This window comes from Gossypium raimondii, chromosome 3 (assembly GCF_025698545.1).
Source record: "Gossypium raimondii isolate GPD5lz chromosome 3, ASM2569854v1, whole genome shotgun sequence".
Lineage (NCBI taxonomy): Eukaryota > Viridiplantae > Streptophyta > Magnoliopsida > Malvales > Malvaceae > Gossypium > Gossypium raimondii.
The window spans coordinates 54,167,590-54,181,214 of NC_068567.1; the positions used below are offsets into that span (position 1 = coordinate 54,167,590).

Below are 13,625 nucleotides of genomic sequence, written 5' to 3' on the forward strand. Positions count from 1 at the left end.
TAAAAAATATATTAAATGTAAAACTATGATTTTTTAATAAATGTTATTTTAAAAATAAAATGTGAAATTCATACAAACATAAAATTTTAACACAAATATTTTATAACATTATTAATAATTCAATTTTAATATAAATATTCAATATGATTAAACAATTCAATAATATAATTAGTATAAAATGTCAAAATTAATTTAATAATATAAATAATAGATATAAATAAAATTATTACTTTTTAGGTTTAGGGATTTTTTTGGGATGATTTTGATTTTTTATTTGGGAATAAAGGGTAAGAAGTAAAAGACTAAAAGTTTAGGGGGAAAATAAAAAGTTGTGGGGGGGAGAATTTTGAGGGAAAGTAAATAGGGGGAGTAAAATTTGAGAGGAAAAATATTAAAAAAAAATTGGGGGATGGGGAGGGATGGGTTTGGGGTAGATGGGGGTGGGATGGGAGAGAAGTAAAAGTTTTAAGGGAAAAGTGGGAGGGAGTAAAACTTTTGGGGGAAAATAAAAAATTTTGAGGGTTTTTGAGAGTAAAATTTTAAGGAAAGGTAAATGGGGAAGTAAAATTTTGGAGGAAAAATATTAAAAGAAAATTTTGGTGGGAAATGGATTTGGGATAGATGGGGGGTTGGGAGGGGAGGGGAGTAAAAGTTTTGGGGGGAAGTGGAATGAGTAAAAGTTTTGGGGGAAAAGTAAAAAAGATTGGGGATTTGAGGTAAAAATGTAAAATATTATAGTTTGATATTTAGTTTATTCAAATTATTCTAGTTATTCAAATTTGAAAACTCAACTCGATTTGAATTCGAAATTCGAAAAAAAATTAGAGTTGACTCAAATAAATCAATTAGTTTAACTTGAAATTCGAAATTTTTTCAATTTTTTCAAGTTGAATCGAGTTTTGTTCACACTTAGCTACTAATAGCATTTTACCACATTTACTCCCATTTTACCATATTTTTAATATTAATGAAATTGCTGTCTCTCATTTTCGTGCCTTATTTTTTTTTTCTATAATGTAATATATATCTTTGACCTAGTTATCTCAAGTATGATTTTTTAAATATTTTTGAATTTAATTAATCACAATTTCAAATAAAAACAATTTGAACTTGGAAGATTGAATATACAATTAATTTATTGATTTAAATTTTTTAAAGCTCAAGATGTAATCAGAGTCGAAATATAGCAGTACAATATTGGGTCGGGGTCGAGACGGGAAAAATCCGCCCCCCCACCCTGTTGCATCATTAGGGATGGAAACGAAATAGGTACATTAGCATATTTGCAGGTTTCTAGGATGCTTATATATATATATATATATATATATATATATATGAATTTGGGTATTTACTTAATATCCATAGTGAACTTATACAAAATGTAGTTATCAACCATTAAATATTTATTAAATTTGGATATTTCAAAAAGATTATGCAATTAAAACTTAAATATTAAAAAAAATGACATATATGGGAGTTGAAAATCTATACCCCCATGAAGTGGAAGGGGGAGTTGGCAACATCATTGAGTCAGTCCCTCCTGGATGTGTGTCGCTTCCATCATCCCTCAAATGAGTACTAGATAATGACGGTTAAGACATTTGGAGACAAACGATACCTCACATCTGAGCTTTCTTTTAATCGCACCAGGCATTGCCTTCCACGTGGCTTCGTTCTTCTCCATTTGATGTATGGTGTATAAGCTGGAACAATGGAAATGGGAATGGGGGGATGGATGGGCTGCGTTTTGTTGCTTTGCTTTCAGCAGGGACCGCACACGTGGATGATTTGAACAAACCATAAATACGACTGTTGACTGTGGTCGTCGGCACCAAAATATCTTTGTGTGGACCAACCATTACTTTGCATTACTCCACACTTGCCATTTTCCTACTTAATTCTTCTTTATCATCGCAACTTGTGGTCTTCGCTTATTACTTCTTCATTAAATTTAACAGCCAGTTGGATCCAAATCTTTATTTTCTTAGGAGCGTTAAATATTTTAGAATGATTATATAAAAATTAAACATTTATGAAAGTGTTTAAATAAATATTTTTTTCGTGCTTTAATTTAGTTTGTAGTTAAAAAATAAGTGAATATTAACTTATTTAGAACTCAATACATAATATGTGAATCAAATATTACTTGAAAAGAAAAAAAATTTAAACATAATATACGTTTGAAAAATTCTTATACATTTTACCCTCATTCAATATTATAAAAGATTATTTGAACGTTTTCATAAAGATTTAATCTTTTATATAACTATTTAAAAAGATTTTGTCGAAACCATTTTTGGATTTGAAAAAAACGGGGATCGACTTTGAAAATAAAATGGGAGTCGCCACCGATCTTTTATTGAGGTGTGATCGGTTCACCATTAAAAATGATTTTTGGTCTGCGAAATTTGAGAAAATAAGCTCGGGAGTCGGTTACGTACGAGGAAAGGTTAGCACCCTCGTAACGACCAAAATTGGTACCAAATTGATTGTTTAATGTCTTAAGGTCGAAAAATTAAAAAGATTTTGAAATACGATCCTTTGAAGTTTTGAATAAACCAAGTTGAATAATGAGATGTACTTATTTTGAAGAAATAAATTGCCACACTCAGTGAGTTAGGGTGCAACAATTCAATCGTCAAAATTAAGTATGTCTTTTTAGTTTTTAAATTTAAAATTCATGCATTTTGAGAAGGTTGTTCGGTCATTTAAGTCAAACGAGAAATCAGAATCCAGTAAGTTAGGTTTCGATTTCTCGAAATTCTTAAACGTCAAACATTGCCTTTATTTTAAAATCAGGATAACAGAATGTCACATTCGGTAAGTTAGGATCCGACATTTTGAATCCTAAATGCTTAGTTAAAATGATATGGTTTAGATAAAATAATCACATGCCATTTAAATTCCTCGAGAAAAATTGGAACCCAGTAAGTTAGGGCACAATTCTCTTGAGAATCATAAACGCTAGGCCTTTTTAATGTGAAATAGAATGAAAAGAGAAATTTTAAAAGAAACATGTGATGCAAAAGATAAATGATAATTCAAACTTACACCTAGAAGTGGCAAATAAGCGATAAATACATACAAATAAAGAATAGCAATAATAGTTTTAATAATATCATACTAATGCTAACATTGACAATCGAACATTAAATTCTAAAGTATATCCAAGATAATAAGAGAGTAATTTCACCTAACAAAATCTATGCACACAAGTTCTAAAAAGGATTTATTCACGAATTAAAAAAATAGATTTGAAATAAAATAATAATGACTTCAGATAATAGCATTTGAAATGAACTTGAAACAAATAAAATATGTTTATTAATTCACCTTAAATAATACATATAAAATAACTATGTAAGAATCTCGATACATATATAATTTTAAAAATACCACCTAGATAGGTTTTGAAATGAATAAATTATATAAATGAAATCGACCTAAACCACCTATATACATGTAAAAATACTTTGAAATTTATAACCATAATAATATTAAACATCAAACAATAATATATATATATATATATAATTTTTGAAATAATTTAATAACACCTACAATAGCATTTAAAATATATGAAAAGAGTTATAACACAAAATGAATTATTAAAATATGTACAAGGTATGTTAAATTATTATGAAAACATTTTTACATGTATAGATGATGAAACATATGATGATATCACTACACCAAAATAGGCTTTTAACGGCGTTTTTTAGGCCTTTAGCGGCGTTTTTTAGTGCCGCTAAAAGTATTTGCGGCGCTTTCACTAGCGTCGCAAAAAATGCTGCTATTGATAGCATCGCTAACTTTTGCGGCGTTTATGAGAAAAAGCGACACTATAGAACATGACCTTTAGCGGCGCTTTACCCACAAACGCCGCTATAGAACATGATCTTTAGCGGTGCTTCGCCCAAAAACGCAGCTAAAGATCACGACCTTTAGCGGCGCTTTTATCACAAACGCCGCTAAAGATCACGACCTTTAGCGACGCTTTTATCACAAACGCCGCTAAAGAACATGACCTTTAGCGGCGCTTTTATCACAAACGCCGCTAAAGATCATGACCTTTAGCGGCGTTTATGAAAAAACGCCACTAGCTTTTAAAAACATTTAAAAATATTAAATATTAAAAATTAAACATTATTAATATAAAAATTAATTAGTATTGAATATAATAAATTAATATTTTTTTAGTCAAAATATTAAAAAATCATGTTAATATTTAAATAGCAAAATTACAAGTTCAAATAGTGCAACTAATTGATTGCAAAAAAATGCACAAGTTCAAAATGTGCAGTAATAAACTTGAAAATTTATAGACTACAATGGAAATTAAAAAACCCTTTGAAATTAGACTAAAATAGGTTTACTACATTCACTGTTTACTACATGGGTTTATTGCTTCTATAAACTCCAATTGTTTATGTGAAACAGGGGAGTTTATATATTACAAAAAGCATGAAAAAATAGGAGTCCACCTCCACACCTCAGAAACCAGGGCAAATGCATACCCCAACATTACCCTCGTATTCAGCATCCATCTCCAGCTGCTTCAATGTTCGGCGAGCCAAAAGGAGTCCAACACAATAAGCTATGTTCAAAATGTCATTAAATAAGATAATATCCTCAAATAGAAGAAAAAAGATCATCTTAACATCTAGAAAAGTAAATCCCACCTGCTGCATAATTTGTAAGGCCAGCTTCAAGTCCATAGCGAGGAAGCTCATGTCCGTAAGCTGTTGCAAGAACTATATCACCAGAAATACATGAACATACTCGTATCCAATACATATACACAAGTCCGAGTATCATAGAACCACAACAAGTGCTAAGTGTAACAATTCGATGATTGCATTTACCTTTTTCTATCTTATAGCATCATCCTAAAGCAAGATTAATTGGGGAAACATCTCCATTCTTAAATCCTAATATCAATTCCAATCCCAGGCTTGCATTAAAACGCATTGCGGGGTACAAACAAGTGCATTTCATTCAAGTAATTTTCTAATCACAATGCACAAATTCTCAATGAATATCAATGACTTAAACCAAAGAAAAGGTCCCAAACTTGGTCTATTATGTTCATTAACATCATCAAAAATCATCAATTACATCCTAATAACAATTTCAACTCCAAAGTTGACTAAAGAAGCTTTGCAGGATATGAAAACACAAGTGCATTTCCATTCAAGTAAATTGTTGTGTTGTAATCACGAAGTTCAAATGAAAACCATGACTTGAACCCATAAAAAATTCAACTTAGTCTATTGTATTCATTAACATCAACATAAAAACATCAATTACTTCCTAATAACAATTCCAACCCCAAATTTCAATTAAAAAGCATTGCAGGATACACAAATGCAAATGCATTTCCATTCAAGTAATAATAGTGTTTTAATCACAAAGCTCCAAATGAAAACCATGACTTAAACCCATTATAGATTACAAACTTAGTCATATGCTCATTAACATGAACATTAAAAAAACAATTCTAAAATAAATAACAGGGAAGTTCCTCCTTAAAATGCAAAGATTAAATAGTCACTTATATCCAATTTATAAAACATTATGACATAGCAGAGGTAAAGAGCAACCTGCAACCAAGAAAATAAATTACATTTCCTCTACGGTCTATAGAGAACTGACAATCGAATAACCAAAAGTAATAGACATAATATAAATTATTAACCCGAGAACAATGATCTTTTCTCTTCCAAAGAACTCGCACAACTCGACCTTTAACCCTACAACCTGCATGTGAATGTTTATAATAAATTAAAGAGTAAAACATCACAAAAGAGGCCAACAAAATTCTCATGCATGAACTTAAGGCAAGCAAATATACATTTTGAGTAAGATGTAGGCTATTATCTATTCAACTTGCCAAACATTAGTTTGGCCTGTAATGAAATATTGTATTCATCAAAAGGAAAAATTATATACTACCTGCTGTTGAAGATCTGGAACAAAATCCGACTTAGCATCTCTTGTCAGACAAAGAAGATTTTCATCCGCATTCATTGATTCAGACTTGGAACGTGAAAGATCTCCATTAGTTTTTGAATCAACCAACTCTACTGTCTTATTTGTTGTTCATGCTGTATAATTTACTTGCTCGACCAAATGAAAGAATATTTATGAAAAACAAATTTGAAATTTTACCAAATAGTACCTAAAAGTTATAAAGCAAATTTCTATTTTGTCAATAACCCAAAACCTAAATAGAAAAAGCAAAAAGCAAATCAAAGTGAAATAGTATGAATAATCTAATAATATTAAATAAATTTAAAATTTGAATATTAAAGTATAAGAAAATGGTTGAGATGAAAAAAAAAGGAAGGTTGAGTAGAAACTTGAAATTTTATACAAAAGTAATGTTTTATTGAAAATTCAAGTAATCTAAATTCTACAATGCTTCTACTCTTAATTGTTTTGACGGTAATTTTTTTATATATTAGTATACCTTTATATGTATTTTTATAGTGTTGGAAAATTAATATATTATTTCCAAAATTTCAACTTAAATTTTAATATGTTTTATTGTTGCACACTGTCTCCAAATAACTTTTAATTTACCCTGATTTTAAATAATAATAAAAACAAAACTGAAAATATAAAACCTACCTTTTACGACAAACAGTCCAAAAGAAGGACAACAAAGAAAAAAGACAGTTTAGAAAAATATTAGTTTTCTTACTCCAATTATATGCCTCATTTCTTTCATTCATTTAACTGTTTCAAGATACTAGTGAAGGTTTTGCAGAACATGGAGCGTATAAAAATAAGTTTTGCAAGTATAAATACATATAGATGTCCAACATTTCATATATCAAAGAGAATCAATAGGAAGTACTATTAGTGAAATGAATATGCAAAGCATTTTTGTCCTAGGACCAAAGCATATATGGTTCAAAGTAAACATGCCTGGAGGAGAATCAACGAAATGAATATTGTCTAAATCTGGCTTGGATAAGAGAGCCAAAACCTCCTTCTCTTCCTGCATATCAACATTGATTTGCGGACACGCTAAGAATACAGATACTTAAGACATTAGCATTGTTCATTAGGCCATTCCTTTTTCCACCAGACTTTACAACAGCCTGTGGTAGTATAGTTACAAGTATATATTATGCATCGAAAGATGGCACAATCAAGAAAAGAAACAAAATGGTGCCATTCATTTTTCTTTATAATTAATAAGACAATCCCTAAAGAAACAAACTACACTTACAGAAACACTTTAAAACCATAAGGAAATTCTCTCATCGAACTAGCCAATTCATGCGCAAAAACATTAATCTCTCTTGGAATTTGTTGTATATCCACCTTCCAATCTCGTCTAGAAATATTCTATAGTTTTAAATCTTAAGTTTAAAACCTAAACTCATTTATATTTTATTATTATTTTTTTAATTTTAGAAAACGCCGCAAAAAATCATTTCATTTTAAATAAAACGATGTCGTTTTACTTTGCTAAAAATCTCTTATTTTATTTGTTAAAATTAATTAATTGTATAAAATTTCATCATTTAATAAATCTAAAGTAAACCTTAAATTTTAAACCATTTAATATATAAAATTGATCTATTATCTTTTAAATAATTTAAACTATAATCATAATTTTAATATATTAAAATTAATATTTTCTTTTACAATTATATAAGAAATTATTTAATATATAAATTAAAAACACCAATTAATCTAAACCTTAAACCCCTATCTCTTAACCCTAAATCATAAAATATAAACCCTAAACCCCTAACCCCTCTTTTACAATTATATAAGAACTTAATTAATATAAATTAAAAAATACTAATTAATCTAAACCTTAAACCCTAACCCGACCCCGAATCTCTAAACCCTAAATCACTAACTCTTAACCTCTAACCCCTAACCTTTAACCTCTAACCCTTAACCCCAAACCCCTAACCCATAACTACTAGCCCCTAAACCTTATTTAATATATAAATTAAAAACACTAATTAATCTAAACCCTAAACTTAACCCGAACCCCTAACCCATAACCCCTAAACCTTATTTAATATAGATTAAAACACAATAATTAATCTAAACCCTAAACCCTAACCTAACACTAAATCCATAAACCCTAAATCCCTAACTCTTGATCTCTAACCCTTAACCCCTAAACCATATATATTAAACCCTAAACTATAATGATAATTAATTAAATATTTTAAAATTAATACAATCGTATCTCTTACAATTATATATGAAATTATTTAATATATAAATTAAAATCAATCATCATGTACCCCAAAAATTTAAAATTATTTTAAATAATAGTATTTTAATTTTTCATTTTTAACAAATATTTTTCTATGTTTTTATTTCAAATTATTTCTACGTGTCATTATTTCAAATTTATCCATTTTAACAAATATTCAATTAAAATAAATTGAATTTTAATTAATATAAACAAACAAATTAAATAGTAAATAGACAGATAAAATATTTTTGCGGCGCTTTTATAAAAACGCCGCTAAAAGCCCGAGCATTAGCGGTGCTTTCTCAAAAACGCCGCTAAAGCTCTGAGCATTAGCGACGCTTTTATAAAAACGCCGCTAAAAGCCCGAGCATTAGCGGCGCTTCTTCAAAAACGCCGCTAAAGCTCTGAGCATTAGCGGCGCTTCTTCAAAAACGCCACTAAAGCTCTGAGCATTAGCGGCGCTTCATCAAAAACGCCGCTAAAGCTCTGAGCATTAGCGGCGCTTCTTCAAAAGCGCCGCTAAAGCCCCGAAAGGTACTTAGGTTTTTTGCGGCCTTTTTTGGAAAAACGCCGCTAGTGCTCATTTTTAGCGGCACTTTCCTAAAAGTGCCGCTAATGCTCGATCTTTAGCGGCGTTTTATGGAAAGCGGCGTTTTTTGTCCAAACGCCACTAAAAATGCCGCTAAAAGCCTGTTTTGGTGTAGTGTATAGAGTTTGGAAATAAAAAAGAATAAATTTTAAAACAATGTATGATAAACTCAAAATATGTTAGTAATAATTTAAAATAACAATATACTGTATCTTAAGATTGCAAAAAACATTTGGAAACAATATTAATCCTACTATTTAAAATTTATTATAAATAAACATATTAAAATAAATACTAAAACTAATTTTACATCATACTATATATAAAAATACTAAGTGTAAATAGAATCATTCTTTATTCACCATAGGGATCTATAATACTTATAAAAATAAATGGAATATCATGATCAATAAGAAATAAAAATAATAATTAAATCAAAATTATAGCATCTAAAAGATTAAACTTACAATCAATCCAAAGTATAAGGACTAATACATCAATTAAACAAATAAGTTCAAGAGTCCAATATTCAGATAATGAAAACGTCGCTGTTTGGCCATGCACCAAATTGAAACCAGAATAAACTATATGATATAAATTGAAAAACTGCAGAAAATCAAATTAGAACAATACAAAACAAAAGAGGACTGATTGCGCAAATAGGCCATCAGACCCAAAACGTGCGGATCCTTCCTTCGGGTCGGGTCACCGCACGGATACTAGCGTTATACGACGCCGTTTTGAAACCATCAGATTGGTATCAAACGGCGACGTTTCTTCCACTGCTTTTAAACCAAACCCTAAAGCATTAGCCCCATTTCGTTCTTAAAAAAACTGAAGAGAATCGATCGACCTCTGCGTCGTTCTGTCGACTCATCGTCCAGGAGCCCTCAAACCTTGCTTCAACTCCGATGACTGCGGAGAGAGCAAGAACTAGGCTACCAGGTACGTTCGTTTTTCTCTCTTTCTTTCCCTCTAATTTTTAGTAAAAAATTACTGAATAAAGAAATGGAAAAGAATAAATCGGAGAAGAAAGAAACTTTGTCGATTTATTGTTTTATATCCTTTGCCCAAACTCCGATCAAGGCGCAGTGAGCAAGGATTTGACAGTGACGAAATAAAGGTATAATCTCCCCCCTTTCTTTCTTCTTTTTTCTTCTCTATATATGCCTGTATATATCCTTAATATCAAAATAGAGAAAGAAATAAAATCAATCGGAAAAAGAGCCGAGTCGAAAAAAAGGAAAAAAGAAAAACCTTTTCTTTTGTATTGATTTTGTTTTTGATACCGAATTCCCGTCTTTTTGCTCTATTACAATCGTTCTATATATTGAAAAAAACAGAATAATAGAAAAAGGAAAAAAAAAACAAAATCTGTCATTTTTTGCTATTTTCTTTTCTTTTTGTTTCTTTGTGCTGTGTTGTCCTTGTGTTGTTCGTTTGTTCGTCTCTTGCAAGTACGGAGTGCAGCGTCAGTGGATGTGGCACGTACGGTAGCGATGGCTGTGTGTGAAGGCTGTACGGAGGTGTGCGGAGGCGTGGCTCGTGGGGTACGTGAGGCCGAGGGAAAGCGGCGGCTAGCTGGTTGCTAAAGGCTAGGGTTTCGGGGTTTAGGGAATGCTTTGGGCCAGGTTGGGCCGAATTTGATTTTGGGTTGGGGTTTTAATATTTGGATCTGGTGTTGGGTAATTTAAATGGGCTAAAATAATTTTGTTTTGGGTTGAATTTGTAAAGAAACTGGACATTTATTATTATTTATTTTATATATTTTTTTTATATTTTGGCTAATACTTGGGCTCGGGCAAGGCAAATTTTGGGTATTACAGATTTTATAAGTAAAAAGCTAAAATATTAAATCTTAATTTAAAAAAGAAACTCAAATATAATAATCTGATGAGGGGTATAATGTTTCTCCTTTCATCATAGTTGTAACTTTCTTAACCTGGCTTAAACGTTATGGCTAGATTGAGAATGCTACATTAGCCACCGAAATGGCTAAGCTAACTTACGTTGCTTTTGAAATTTTTAAATAAACTCATTTTAGAAAAAAAACCGTATTTGCACTTTGAGTTAGTTTAAAACAGTTCATTTATTAGATAATCTATACTTAAGGCTCATTTTATTATTGATAGTGTTGTTTAAGAAAAAAAAATCGTTTGCTTGTCACTCTTCTTTATAAAACTCGATGTTAAACTACTACAGCGAAAAAACCATTTTTCAAGTTATTTTGGAAAGTTAGTTGCCTTATCGATTTTTTTTCCAAAAATGGTTCATTTGCAATGCAACAGAAATTAGGGAACAATGTCAAATTTTACTTAAGCCCGATATCGTGCATTTTTCGGTTATTATGCTTGAGTAATCCATGCATGCAAAAATTTTCAAAAGAAAAGTTACCAAGCCTCAGATCAGAAATAATTAAAAATTACAAACCAAAACCAATAAAGACTTCATAATACTTATTAAGAATAGTCTGAGGTCCAAGGTGATTCTTCGAATGCCGAGTCTGGTCCTAATTTCGAGGTTTACCTGAAAAGTTAAACACTATTGGGGGTGAGCTTATGAAAGCTCGATGTGAGTGGAACAATTATTTAAACAGACATAAATATTGAATACAGTGAAACATATTAGCTTTAACAGAAGAACACGGAACCATCATTAGAATTTAATATCATTACATAGCCATTATCAAATTCATGTCAAACGGTGTATGAGCATGGGTTATCATCCATTCGAGTAACAATAATTAATTTTGCTACCATTCAATACAACACAACATAATACGTAGCATAAATCAATAACATTCGAATATGTCGTGAGCATGATGCAATGCAAAAAGGTTCCTACCCATACCATCCATTACACACCACGAATTTCCCAGAACCTGTCTGCCAAACTCTAACAAATTTGAGCATATCTCGATGTGGTAAAACCACTGAATAATTAATAATACAGAAAAATCTGTCGGATATCAAATAGTGTGATACAACCGCCAATAACATATAATATGTGATAAAATCGCCAATCCCCTCAGTACTCCAAGTGCAGTACACTGACTACATATAAATGTGGACTTAATATGACGTCAATACTCCACGAAACTCCTCCATCAACCACAAGATATCCCATCCTAATGCAAATGCAATATGTCACACAAACTCATACATAATCATATCTTAATACTTTTCACATTTATTTGACATGTTCAACATGCCCTCAATCACATACTTTCAGTAAATGGAAATAATGTTCCAACTTTCAATTTACCATTAAGATGATATCATTCAATATTACACAATTTCACATACTTTTATGATTTTCCAATGTGCATGTATAGCAACCTTTCCAATATAACATAGCAAACTATCCATGCAATTATATCATGCATAAACTCATATCTCAGCAAATCATGCTATATTTACAATCAATCTCATGCCAAATAACACAATCATGCATCACATTACCATTCACACAGTCACACTGTCAAACTAGCAACTTTGCTAACATATCAATTTTTTAGGGCTTGAAACATACCTGGTTCGGCCACTTACAAAATTAATTGTTCTTTGCTATTAAGGCAATCCAATCAGCAAGCTAAATCATCAAATATATCAAAAAAATTATCATTTTTAATTAAGTTTTTTTATTTTAGGACCCACACCTTATTTTTCATTTTCTCACAGCACACTAGCGAATCTTCTAATTTTCCTTAATAAACCTTAAAACGAACCTAAGTCCAAAATCAATATAAATTCCATCAATACATCTTTTAGCCATATCTTAAACACTCACTTATGGGTTTCAACCAATCATCAAAATTACTACTATTTTACGAATCTAAACTCGTTAGATTTCTTACACTAAATTAAATTCATCATTTAATATTGATTAAAATCCCTCATTTAATCAATCCATAACCTTTTCCCAACAACTTTGTCGAAACAACAAACTAGTTTACAATTAATCACACTTACAGTTCCCGAATTGTGAGGTCCGAATGGCTAATTGATCAAGAACGTCTTTTCCTTATTAACATGTGATTAAAGGCTAATTAGGAGGGTTCAATAAATCAAATTAATGTTGGGAAAAGATGGGCAAGAACTAAGAAACAAAACAACCCCTTTCTTGTACATAGCCGCACCCACCACCACCAGCGGTAGCCAAATTCAGGACTAATTTAAAAATGATTTAAAGATCAATTAAAAATCTGGAAAAATACCTTTAAAATATTTAAAATTCCCTTAAATTCCAGATCTAGAAATTTCAGTTTTTAATTGACAAGATCAATTAAGAAATTGAGAAAGAAAAGCTTTTACCCAAGCTAGTTGAGAGAAACGAAAATGATACTTTCTTGGCAATGTTCGTGTAACGACCGATAGTCAGAGGTGTCGGAAAGTAAATTTTGAAACTTTGTAACCATAAAACGAACCCATAAATATTTTATTAAATATTTACGAGGTTAGTTTAGTAGTGAATTAGATCTTGGTTAAGTGATTTCATGAAATTAGGAGTTGTTTAGGTACATGGACTAAATCGTGTAAGGGCTAAAAGTTGAATTATAGATTAAAAAGATAAAAAGGGACTAATGTAGCAATTATACCATTAATTAAATTGGTTGGATGGTGACCGACCATGGTTTAATGATGTATATATATATGCATGTGTATATTATATATTATATATAATATATTTATAAGTTAAATAATAATAATAATAGTTAATGGTGAAAAACAACCAAACCCATTTCTTTTATTTTACATGCAAACAAATTAAAAAGAAAAGAAAGAAAGAGAAGAAGAAGTT

At 30.5% G+C, this 13,625-nt stretch overlaps 1 protein-coding gene across 1 annotated transcript; it reads right to left on the reverse strand.

Moving 5' to 3' along the window:
* Positions 1–4,334: 4,334 nt before the first annotated feature.
* On the reverse strand, positions 4,335–4,822 carry LOC105794735 (60S ribosomal protein L5-like). The gene is made up of 2 exons (XM_012624038.2): positions 4,683–4,822; positions 4,335–4,597 (listed from the first exon to the last, which is right to left on the reverse strand). The coding sequence occupies exons 1-2, from the start codon at positions 4,816–4,818 to the stop codon at positions 4,494–4,496; spliced, it is 240 nt and encodes a 79-aa protein (XP_012479492.1). The 5' UTR covers positions 4,819–4,822; the 3' UTR covers positions 4,335–4,493.
* Positions 4,823–13,625: the final 8,803 nt, after the last annotated feature.